The 12,907-nt window shown below is 50.2% G+C and overlaps 1 protein-coding gene across 1 annotated transcript in view; it reads right to left on the bottom strand.

Annotated features, from left to right (window-relative positions):
- The window catches only part of fmnl3 (formin-like 3), a 165,597-nt gene that overhangs the window by 58,950 nt on the left and 93,740 nt on the right, over positions 1–12,907 (bottom strand). Inside the window, exons 6-9 of the mRNA XM_080217823.1 lie at positions 10,134–10,286; positions 1,459–1,567; positions 1,229–1,305; positions 348–441 (exon numbers count right to left, since the gene is read on the bottom strand). Of these exons, the coding sequence (XP_080073949.1) occupies positions 348–441; positions 1,229–1,305; positions 1,459–1,567; positions 10,134–10,286 (433 nt within the window). The remainder of the gene's footprint in view (positions 1–347; positions 442–1,228; positions 1,306–1,458; positions 1,568–10,133; positions 10,287–12,907) is intronic.

The raw sequence follows: 12,907 nt of genomic DNA, 5'->3' as shown, positions 1-12,907 counted from the left end.
GTCCTGGTGAATCTCCTCTGCACCCCCTCCAGTGCAATCACATCCTCCCGATAATGTGGCGACCAGAACTGCACACAGTGCTCCAGCTGTGGCCTCACCAAAGTTCTACACAATTCCAACACGACCTCCCTGCTTTTGTAATCTATGCCTCGCTGGATAAAGGTGAGTGTCCCATCCGCCTTTTTCACTGCTATCCAGCTCGCAAAACCACCCTCCTCTCTTTGGAGATCAGTAACTGCGATGGTATGAGAGCCTGGGGGTAACTCTTTCCCGACACACGCGTGTACACATGCCACCAGCGGGGTGGAATCTCCTCCCAAGCAGGCCTGAACGGAAAGCTGAGTTACCTCTTTGAAATGGTCGAATGCAGAAAGGATGATTTCATGTCCCCCTCTCACAAGACACACCGCTGCTAATAGCTCCAAAACCAGCGCTTTGGTTCTGCAGAGGAAAGAGAATAGTGATTCACCGAGAGCAACCGCAGGAATTACCGGATATTAAAGGACCAAAGCCAATCTAACTTCTACCAATCTGGGAATCTGTAGCTTTTACTGTAACACTACATTCTGCACCCTCTCCTTCCCTTCTCTATGAACAGTATGCTTTATCTGTACCACGCGCAAGAAACAATACTTTTCACTGTATCCCAATACCTGTGACAATAATAAACCAAATATTAAGTTGATCTTTCTCTATACCCTAGCTATGACTGTAACACTACATTCTGCACTCTCTCCTTTCCTTCTCCCCATGTACTCTATGAACGGTATGCTTTGTCTCTAGAGCACGCAAGAAACAATACCTTTCATTGTATTCCAGTACGTGACAATAATAAATCAAATCAAACCAAATCACTTGGTGCAGTAACACTGCAGTTGTTGAGTACTAATAGAACCACAGAATCCTTACAGTGCAGAAACGCTATTCAACCCATCGAGTCTGCACCAACTTTCTGAAAGCACATCCAACCCAGACCTTCCCCTCCACCCTATCCCCGTAATCCTGCACATTTAGCATGGCCAATCCCCCTAACCTGCACATCCTTGGACTGTGGGAGGAAACCGGAGCACCCAGAGGAAACCCGTGCAGATACGGGGCAGAAGATGCAGGCTCCACACAGACAGTGACCCGAGGCCGGAATCAAACCTGGGTCCCTGGCACTGAGAGACAGCAGTGCCAACCACTGTGCCACCTCCCGAGCAAGGAGAAGATGACAGTGGCTCCTTACCTGGGATTCTTGTTGTTCAAGCTCAGTGCAATTTCATTGACAGCGTGTGGGTGCGACATGACTAGGTTGAAGCCATACTGAAAAACAAAGTGGGGGGAGGACATTAGTAAACCCTTTTGTGAGAACAGATCCCAGTAAATGAAGGCAGTGTGAATGGAGTGGGGGCAAGCTGACAGGCCCAGCTTGGGGGGTCACAACGATTGAGAGCACAGACACGGAGTCTGCATTACCTGATAATTCATGACTGCCCGCAAGCACATGATGCAAACGTGGACATCGTCCTTCTGGCTCACGATCCGGGAATTCTTCAGCAGCTTCCTGTCCGGGAGAGTGTTGTAGCTGTAGAAGAAATCCTACGTTAGTACCGTGGGACAGGTTCGATACCGACCACGGCAATACAGGTCGGTGCTCGAGGAACCAATGCCCATCCCTCTGGCCGTGATGTGCAGAAGCCAGCATTGGGATCTCACCTGATGCAGGAGCAGCGCTCCGAAAGCTCGTGATTCCAAATAAACCTGTTGGTCTTTAACCTGGTGTTGTGAGACTTCTCACCATTCCTCTGCCAACTGGCTGGAGAAGATATCGCAAAGGGACCCACACTTCAAAAGGGCAGGCAACACTTGCACTCATGCATGTCGACTTGGCAGATGCAAGCTATTTTCTAAAAGAAATGCATTCAAGGGATGTGCGCGTCGCTGGCTGGCCAGCATTTATTGCCCATCCCTAACTGCCCCTTGAGAAGGTAGTGGTGAGCTGCCATCTTGAACCACAGCAGTCCATGTGGTGTAGGTACACCCACAGTGCTGTTAGGGAGGGAGTTCCAGGATTGTTATTGGACATCAGTCAGTCCATGTGGTGTAGGTACACCCACAGTGCCGTTAGGGAGGGAGTTCCAGGATTGTTATTGGATATCAGTCAGTCCATGTGGTGTAGGTACACCCACAATGCTGTTAGGGAGGGAATTCCAGGATTTTGACCCAGTGACAGTGAAGGAACGGCCGATATATTTCCAAGTTAGGATGGTGAGTGGCTTGGAGGGGAACTTGCAGGTGGGGGTGTTCCCAGGTATCTGCTGCCCTTGTCCTTCTAGATGGAAGTGGTGGTGGGTTTGGAAGGTGCTGTCTAAGGAGCCTTGGTGAGTTGCTGCAGTGCATCTTGTAGATGGTACACACGGCTGCTACTGAGCGTCGGTGGTGGAGGGAGTGAATGTTTGTGGATGGGGGGTCAATCAAGCGGGGCTGCTTTGTCCTGGATGGTGTTGAGCTTCTTGAGTGTTGTTGGTGCTGAACCCTTCCAGGCAAGTGGGGAGTATTCCATCACACTCCTGACTTGTGCCTTGTAGATGGTGGACAGGCTTTGGGGAGTCAGGAGGTGAGTTACTCACCAATAACTTGCAGTCAGAGAGGATATTTAACATCATCCCAAGGCACTGCACGGGAGGGTTATCAGACAACCAATCCACATGGGAAAATATTAGGACCGATGATCAAAAGGTCGATCAAAGTGGCTCAAAGAGGGTTAGCGAAGGAGAGAGGTGAAGACGTTTAGGGGGGAATTCCAGGGCTAAATGAGATTAAGGCAGCTGAGGACGCAGCCCTCAATGGCAAGGAGATGGCTTGCCAGTCAGAGTGTGTCAGGACGACACCCAGAGCCTGTGCAGCAATGACCCACAGAGGCAGACATGAAACTCCTGACGCTATCATCCATCCTCACGTGGATTTCCGACCTCGCCAGTGAAGGATCCCACCAGCAGGGATCGCTGTTGGTCCCCAGCAACAGGGACCAGGCCTGATGGCCTTGCCAATAGGACTGGAGGCCATTGAGGTCCCTCCTTGAGGTTGGGGGGTGGGGGGGGGGGGGGGGGAAAGGAGTGCCAGCCCTGGTACCCTGGCAGTGCCCACTGGGCACCCTGGACTGCCAGCCTGACACACTGACAGTGAACACCAGGTACCAGACAGTGTCAAGGGGGTGGAGAGCAGGGCCTGAGGGGGTGCCAGACCGGGCTTGGGGGGGAGGGAGGGAGAGGTAAGAGGCGAGGGAAGTGGTGGGGGGGGGTTGCGGACTCAGCATCGGAGGGTGGGGGCTAGTGGCGGGGCCGGCAATCAGGTTGGGGAGCAATGTCATCTGGGATATCAGTGCATGCCCAATGGCTCCTGAGCACTCTGCAGCCGGCCTTTCCAGCCAGTTTGGGCTCTGCTCTCCCCTCCCCCGCCTCAGGAAAATTACCCCCCAACACCTTTACACACTGCAACATGACGGCACTCCTTTATTGCTGAAAAATACACAGTGGAAAAGGCTCTGGCCAACTGAAATGGCATCAAAATCTCTTAACGGAAGCAGTAAATTTAGTGCCGTGAGTCCAAATCAAAACAAGTGGTAAATAGCATTAGCTGACACTCAAACTAAATGCATGGGAGATGCCTTAATTATTCCATGGTTGACAGGTACAAACTGAGGCATTCCTTAACACACATGGAAGAACAAAGAAAATTACAGCACAGGAACAGGCCCTTCGGCCCTCCAAGCCTGCACCGACCATGCTGCCCAAATGAACTAAAACCCCCTACCCTTCCAGGGACCATATCCCTCTATTCCCATCCTATTCATGGATTTGTCCAGATGCCCCCCCTTAAGACTCACTACTGTATCCACTTCCACTCGACAGCGAGTTCCAGGCACCCACCGCCCTCTGTGTAAACAATCTGCCTCGTACATCTCCTTTAAACCTTGCCCCTCGCACCTTAAACCTGTGCCCCCTAGTAATTGACTCTTCCACCCTGGGAAAAAGCAAAGTCAGCACTCTGTTTCTGCATTCTAACATTCTTGCCTCGTAAATTAGCGCTCGTGTGCAGAATTAAAATCGAAACCTGAACCAGAGGACAACATTTCGTAGAAAAGAGCGACTTTCAGAGAAGCACAAAGCGAGTCTTTTCCTGTTCACTGGGGTTTTGTGGCTTCCCTGTCAGAGACAGGTATGTGGGCTGGAGGAAATGGAAACACTCACAGACACGAGAGCCTGTAAGAGGCCTGAAGACAGCAAGCAGTGACAAAAATCCAACTGCAAATGGAAGCAAGGAGGCCCTTGCAGGTCTCTGGAGAAACAAGGTCTTATAATGGGCCTGAGAACATCTGAGGCCTCGGCCTACTCGCGCTGGGGCCTCGGCCTAGTTGTGCTGGAGCCTCGGCCTAGTTGTGCTGGGGCTTCGGCCTACTTGCACTGGAGCCCTGGCCTACTCGTGCTGGGGCCTCGGCCTAGTTGTGCTGGGGCCTTGGCCTACTTGCACTGGAGCCCTGGCCTACTCGTGCTGGGGCCTCGGCCTACTCGCACTGGGGCCTCGGTCTAGTTCTGCAGAGAAGAAGGCTGTGTCATCTGTTAAAAACCTCTTGAGGCTGTCTGAGAGTAAAATTTGCTGAGTTGGCTAAACAGGGTGTCAAGGGCCACTTTTTGCATGTGAGCAAAAGCTCTGCAGGAATACATGAGGCTAAATCAGGGTGACGTCACCTACCAAAATAGAACACTTCAGAAAGAAGAAGCAGCAGTGTCCCTTGCTGGACTATATTGATATATTTTATCACAAGAGGAAGTGAACATAAAAGTAAGGATGTTATGCTTTAGTTATACAGGGCATTGGTGAGACCACATCTTGAATACTGTGTGCAGTTTTAGTCTCCAGGTTTAAGGAAGGATGTAAACGTGTTGGAGGTGGTTCAGAGGAGGATTGATACCTGGGAGTGAGCAGGTTATCGTGAGGAAAGTTTGGACAGACAGTGGTGGCACAGTGGGTTAGCACTGCTGTCTCACAGCACCAGGGACCCGGGTTCAATTCCTGGCTTGGGTCACTGTCTGTGTGGAGTTTGCACATTCTCCCCGTGTCTGCGTGGGTTTCCTCCAGGTGCTCCGGTTTCCTCCCACAGCCTGAAAGACGTGCTGGTTAGGGAGTATTGGCCATGCTAAATTCGCCCTCAGTGTACCCGAACAGGAGTGTGGCGACTAGGGGGATTTTCACAGTAACTTCATTGCAGTGTTAATGTAAGCTGACTTGTAACACTCATTAATAAGCTTAAAAACTTCCATGGGAGTTTAGAAGAGTGAGGGGAGGGAGGTGACTAGATTGAAGCATCTCAGATCCTGACGATCTCGACAAGGTGAAAGTGGGAAGGATGTTTCCTCTTGTGGGTGAGTCCAAAGCTCAGGGGCATTGATTTAAAATCAGGGCCTGAGGATATCTGAGGCTTCGGCCTACTTGCTGAGGCCTCGGTCTCCTTGCTCTGAAGCTTCGGCCCTTTTTAGGATGGAGATGGGGAAAATTCTCTCTCTCTCTCAGAGGGTTGTACTACTTTGGAACTCTGCCTCAGAGGGTGGTGGAGGTGGGGTTATTTTTAATACGGAGGTAGAGATTCTTGTGAGGCAAGAGGGGAAAAGGAGGTAGATAGGAATGTGCGATTCCAAATGTAGGCCTTACTGAATGGTGGAGCAGGATTGAGGGGCTGAATGGCCTACTCCTGTTCCTACTGCAAATATTTGTATGAATGAACTACCAATTGGATAGCACCACACAGCTCAGAACTGACATTTCTTTGAACAGAGCTGAGGGAACCACTCGACTCCCTGACCTGCTTCTGCAGAAAGGAATTTTTAAGATCTCGGGTGACTGTTCAGTGCCTGCACATTCTCCCCGTGTCTGTGTGGGTTTCCTCCAGTTTCCTCCTACACTCCAAATAAGTGGAGGTTAGGTGGATTGGCCATGCTAAATTACCCCTTAGTGTCCAAAGATGTGTAGGTTAGGGTGGATTGGCCATGCTAAATTGCCCCTTAGTGTCCAAAGATGTGTAGGTTAGGGTGGATTGGCAGCTCTGTCATATGAGGAGAGACTAAGTCGGTTAGGATTATATTCACTGGAGTTTAGAAGAGTGAGAGGGGATCTGATAGAAACTTATAAAATTCTAACAGGGTTAGACAGGGTAGATTCAGAAAGAATGTTCCCGATGGTGGGGCGAGTCCAGAACTAGGGGTCATAGTTTGAGGATAAGGGGTAAACCTTTTAGGACTGAGGGGAGGAGAAATTTCTTCACCCAGAGGGTGGGGAATGTGTGGAATTCACTCCCACAGAAAGTAGTTGAGGCCAAAACATTGTGTGATTTCAAGAAGAAATTAGATATCGCTCTTGGGGCTAAAGGGGTCGAGGGATATGGGGGGAGGGGGGATCAGGATATTGAATTGGATGATCAGCCACGACCAAAAATAATGGGGCAGTAGGCTCGACGGGCTGAATGGCCTCCTCCTGCTTCTATGAAAGCAATCAAATGAAGCTGTCCTTGCTAGCTCGCTGGGGACACCTATTCTTCATAGAATCATAAAATCAAAGAATCCTACAGTGTTGGAGGCCATTCGGCCCACCAAGTCTGCACTGATCACAATCCCACCCAGACCCTATCCCCTTAAACACACATATTTACCCTGCTAATCCTCTGACACTAACGGGGCAATTTAGCATGGCCAATCCACCCTAACCTACACATCTTTGGAACATGGGAGGAAACAGGAGCATCTGGAGGAAATCCACGCAGACACAGAGAGAATGTGCAGACTCCACACAGACAGTGGCCTAAGCCGGGAATCAAACCCAGGTTCCTGGCGCTGTGAGGCAGCAGGGCTAACCATGGTGCCACCGTGCCGTCCTACACTTGCAGTTTCATTTCCTGACTCGGTCATGCTGTGCCCTACTAGCAGCACATGGCCCAGCTAGTGGCTGATCGTGTCCTGAGCACGGTTCCCGTTATTATCCAGTTCAGTGCCTCTGGTTGTGTGAGCTACACATCGGAGTCTGGGGCTGCCCATCTTTGGGGCAGCCCACCCAATTCCAGCTCGCTCTTGGGGCCTTAAATGCCTTCCAAGCGCTGTCGGCATTCGTAGCCATCCGTTCAGGGGCGTCAAGTTGGAATGGCAAAGGGAGGCCAGTGAGTTGAACCAGAGTTCCTGTCAAAGCCATTACGAGCTGCCCCGTTATTTGACAGTGAGATAGCTTGTCAGCCTGTGTATTTACATATACGTTTCCTGAGCTCGAGCAGAGATGTGTGCTTGGCTTAATATGAGAAGGGTCTGGCTCTTATCAATGTAAATGATTTAAATAGCAGTGACTGCTCTCCACAATAACCGCCAATTTCTCACTGGAGTGTAGTAGGTGGGATGTCGAGCTTTTGTACAACTTTGTTGAGTTCTGTCGCCTGCTGCAGTCCCGAGCAATTTTGAGGTGATCTGCAAAAGGCCTAAGAGTCACGGAGGGTCGCCACTGTAAGGTCCCTAAAAAGATCCAAAGATGTGTAGGTTAGGTGTATTGGCCATGCTAAATTGCCCCTTAGTGTCCAAAGATGTGTAGGTTAGGGTGGATTGGCCATGCTAAATTGTCCCTTGGTGTCCAAAGATGTGTAGGTTAGGGTGGATTGGCCATGCTAAATTGCCCCTTAGTGTCCAAAGATGTGCAGGTTAGGGTGGATTGGCCATGCTAAATTGTCCCTTGGTGTCCAAAGATGTGTAGGTTAGGTGGATTGGCCATGCTAAATTGCCCCTTAGTGTCCAAAGATGTGTGGGTTAGGTGGATTGGCCATGCTAAATTGTCCCTTAGTGTCCAAAGATGTGTAGGTTAGGGTGGATTGGCCATGCTAAATTGTCCCTTGGTGTCCAAAGATGTGTAGGTTAGGTGGATTGGCCATGCTAAATTGTCCCTTAGTGTCCAAAGATGTGTGGGTTAGGTGGATTGGCCATGCTAAATGTCAGGATTACCGGGAGGGGCTGGAGAGAGGGCCTGGCTAAGGGTCTGTCAGAGAATCAGTGCAGACCCAAAGGGCCAAATGGCCTCTTCTGCACTGTCAGGATTCTATTCTATGTACTCTGCGAGGAGTCAACGGCGAAGAGTTTGGGATTCCCACTGAACCCCTTGATGCACCCCCCCACCCCCCCCCCCCCCCCGCCCCAATCGAAAACAAACCCCCGACTTCCACTATTGAATATCCGTTTCTGGTCTTTTCCATTTCCTCTGAACACCAGGCAGTCTGAAAATGGGCTGTTCACCCTGATGGTCCCCTCAACTCCTTCCCCCCACCCCGGCCCCCAATCCCTACTCCAAGGGAGGGGAAATCCACATTTCCCCCCGCTCCACGTTGTAGTGCACAATGCGGTTAGGAAGCCACGTTGCCATGGGGAAATCGGAATTAGAACAACTGCAATGTCCACCAGGATGACGCACCTTCAAAAAAAAAGGGGGGGAAAGAGGGGAGGGGTGTGAGCAGGGGAAGGGTGGGATGAAAGGAATCCCGCAGGTTAAACACAGAAACATTCGGAATCACAAGGCGCCCAGTCTCAGCGTAACTGCGATGCACGGCTTCGAAGGGGTCCGCTCGCCATATCCCAGGGTCTTCGTTGAGCGCCAGACAGCTTAGACACAAAACAGCAGCAGCACAAAGACTCGAGCAATAGGCAAGTTATCAGCACATTGTAAAGCAGAGACACCGGGGTTGGGGGGCGGGGGGGGGAGGGGATGCAATGGTTTCACCTCAAGGTGACTCCCGCCAGCTTTGCTGTGTCAAAGTTCAAGTGGGCCCCCCACCCCACCTGTCTGGCACGACACTGTCCCTTTAAAAGATCGGTCAAACTGAGAGCAGAATGGCTTTAGCCATTCACTCGGGGAGGCGATGAAACCTTTCCACAGAAACTCTCCCGTACCAAAACACTAATCCAATCCCAATTTGTCTTCAGCTCTGACAGATGTTATATAAACACAGCCCGTACATATATCCGCACGCATAGAAAAATATACATTCAAACCAGATTTAAAGGAGCCTTGCCACTTTTAGTCAGCAAACTCATTTTCTTTCTCTGACTGAAACTTTGGTTAAATTGAACGTTAAGTGCAGAATGATGGAGAGTAAATGTTAATCTTTGGACACTAAGGGACAATTTAGCATGGCCAATCCACCCTAACCTGCACATCTTTGGACACTAAGGGACAATTTAGCATGGCCAATCCACCTAACCCGTACATCTTTGGACACTAAGGGACAATTTAGCATGGCCAATCCACCCTAACCTGCACATCTTTGGACACTAAGGGACAATTTAGCATGGCCAATCCACCCTAACCTGCACATCTTTGGACACTAAGGGACAATTTAGCATGGCCAATCCACCCTAACCTGCACATCTTTGGACACTAAGGGACAATTTAGCATGGCCAATCCACCTAACCCGTACATCTTTGGACGTTAAGGGACAATTTAGCATGGCCAATCCACCTAACCCGTACATCTTTGGACGTTAAGGGACAATTTAGCATGGCCAATCCATCTAACCTACACATCTTTGGAGTGTGGGAGGAAACCGGGGCACCCGGAGGAAACCCACGCAGACATGGGGAGAATGTGCAGACTCCACACAGACAGCCACCAAAGGCCAGAATTGAACCCAGGTCCCTAGCACTGTGAGGCAGCAGTGCTAACCACGACATCCAGTGCCACCATCAAGGACTCCCATGGCAGATGCATCACAGGCATAAAGCTTTGACCCAACACTCCAACTTAGCATCTCTTCCTGTACCCACGTGGGATGTTCTTTTAACCATTCGGCCTTCCTGAAGGAAATTGGCAATGAGGGAGAACTGTGGACCCATGTCCAGTGGGAGCTGGACTAACATGCACTGCACAGTGGAGCCAGGAGGTGATCATCTCACACGGCATTGCAAAGGAGAAAGGTGGGAGTATAATGCACCAGCTAATATCACCATCAATGGGGAATGATAACAATAAATCCCTCAGGAAATCACTCTACATGGCGTACAGTCTAAGGGAGGGCGGGGAAAGCTCGGTACTCATTGCATCCCTTGGCGTCTGTTAGAAGCTGCACAATACATACCGTAGGATAGATTGCCTGGCAGAGCGGGAGAGGCTGTTGCTGAAAGCCAGGGGCAGAACATTGCTCTGGTGCAGATCTTCGATAGACCTGCCCCAGGGTCTCGACTTGTCGAGTGCACCGTCATCACCATTCTCCACAAGATCAAAGTCAAACCTGGGTCACAATGGGATAAAAACGGCTTTTTGTCACCCCCTTGCACACGGATTTTAAACACGTAGCCCCTTCGAGTACAGATTTGCCGTGCCCCTGTATCCGTCTGTGGCTGATGAGCAGTACAAAATGGGCGCCTCCCCTAAAATGGCTGCCACTGGACGTTGAACTGAGGAGTTTTGCAATCTGAGCACGGATTTTATTTTTTGTCTCTTGAAGATTTGCAGGTTGTTTTAGGCATCAGGAATTTTTTCGCCTGTCAGTTTAAACACACTGGAGTGCTCGGTCCAGAATAAACCACAACCAGCAGAAAGAACAGTAAAATTACCATTTGCGATCCAAATCATACCAAATATGCACTCAGCTGCATTGACAATTATACTTTTTTCTATTCATTGGTGGGATATGGGCGTCGCTGGCTGGTCCAGCATTTATTGCCCATCCCTAGTTACCCCTTGAGAAGGTGGTGGTGAGCTGCCATCTTGAATCGCTGCAGTCCACGTGCTGTGGGTTGACCCACAATACCGTTAGCGAGGGAATTCCAGGATTGTTATTGGAGATCAGTCCGTTCATGTGATGTAGGTACACCCACAGTGCTGTTAGGGAGGGAATTCCAGGGTTTTGACCCAGTGACAGTGAAGGAACAGCCGATATATTTCCAAGTCAGGATGGTGAGTGGCTTGGAGGGGAACTTGCAGGTGGTGGTGTTCCCAGGTATCTGCTGCCCTTGTCCTTCTAGATGGAAGTGGTGGTGGGTTTGGAAGGTGCTGTCTAAGGAGCCTTGGTGAGTTGCTGCAGTGCATCTTGTAGATGGTACACACGGCTGCTACTGAGCGTCGGTGGTGGAGGGAGTGAATGTTTGTGGATGGGGGGCCAATCAAGCGGGGCTGCTTTGTCCTGGATGGTGTCGAGCTTCTTGAGTGTTGTTGGAGCTGCACCCATCCAGGCAAGTGGGGAGTATTCCATCACACTCCTGACTTGTGCCTTGTAGATTGTGGACAGGAGTCAGGAGGTGAGTTACTCACTGCAGGATTCCCAGCCTCTGACCTGCTCTGGAAGCCACTGTGTTTATGTGGTGAGTCCAGTTGAGTTTCTGGTCAATGATAACCCCCAGGATGTTGACAGTGGGGGGATTCGGCACAAGGGTGGAACCGCTCCAAGCACTTGCTCTGGCAGGGTCCAGTTCAAGGTAGGTAGGATTTCTGGAAATTGCTCATTGCAGACCCTCCTCACTAACCCCCTCCCCCCGCTCCCACCCCATGCAGAGACTAGCTCTTCGTAGGGCCGAATGGTAATGCGCTACATGCAAAAAAAAAACGTCCAAATGCAAAAAAAGAGGGGAGTTCCCTTTTGAGGAAGCTCGAAAATATGCAAGGTCGGGTGATGTGAGATTATTCTAGAAGCAAGTTACGCTCGAGAGCACAGGTTATTAAAAGCGGCAAAGAATGGCGGCGGAGGGTAGGGAGGATTCTGTGAAGATGACACGAAGGATGAAATACATAGCAATTAAATCGGTTCCAAATGATGGTTAGAATGTCCCTCCAAGAAAGAAACACCAGAGAAGTCACAAAACAGAAGAGTGTCCACGGTTTTTTTTTGTGTGGGTTGCTTGGGTGCATCCCACCAAGTCTGGGGCCAGTCACAGATAAAACTTCAGGTCCCATTAATTCCCTGATCTCTCCAGCTGATAGAACAAAAAGGGACAGGCCCTTCAGCCCTCCAAGCCCGTGCTGATCATGATGCCCTAAATAAACTAAAAAAGACCCTTCTGTCCTTACTCAGTCCGTATCTATTCCCTCCCTATTCATGTTCCCATCCAGATGTCTCTTAAATGTTGTTAATGTTCCTGCTTCCACCCCCTCCTCTGGCAGCCCGTTCCAGACACCCACCCCTCTCTGTGTGAAAAACCTCCCCCCGCACATCTCCCATAAACTGTCCCCCTCTCACCCTGAACCTGTGTCCCCTTGTAATTGACCCTTCCACCCTGGGGAAAAAGCCTCTCCCTATCCATCCACCCCTCATCATTTTGTAGACCAGGTCTCCCCTCAGCCTCCGTCTTTCCAGTGAAAACAATCCCAGTTGATCCAACCTCTCCTCATAGCCAACACCCTCGAGACCAGGCAACATCCTGGTGAACCTTCTCTGCACTCTCTCCAAAGCTTCCATATCCTTCTGGTAGTGCAGCGCCCAGAACTGCACACAATACTCCAAATGCGGCCTAACCAAGGTTTTATATAGCTGCAACATGATTTGCCAACTCTCATACTCAATGCCCTGGCCGATGAAAGCAAGCATGCCTTCTTAATCACTTTGGCCACCTGTGTTGCCACTTTTAGGGAATCTGTACGCCCGGATCCCTCTGCAAGTTCATGATTTCTTGACATCCTGATTTTAAGACTTGTGTACAGGGAAAACAGCAGCACAAAGCCTAGCCCCTGCCCCTCCCTGCATTTATATTCCTCCCCTCCTGCAATAAAGGCCAACATCCCATGAAGCAAAATTCAGATTAAAAAAAATTGAAAACTCAAATTACTATCCGCAGAATCTTTTCTTTCCCCCAACTTTCGGCTGGCTCCTCCTGGAATTGATCCCAGGGCTTGCTGAGTGTTATTCTTGCAAACTCC

The sequence above is a fragment of the Carcharhinus amblyrhynchos genome, chromosome X (genome assembly GCF_965287045.1).
Source record: "Carcharhinus amblyrhynchos chromosome X, sCarAmb.v2.hapA, whole genome shotgun sequence".
NCBI classification, from domain to species: Eukaryota; Metazoa; Chordata; class Chondrichthyes; order Carcharhiniformes; family Carcharhinidae; genus Carcharhinus; species Carcharhinus amblyrhynchos.
This window is presented reverse-complemented; position numbering and strand designations above follow the sequence as displayed.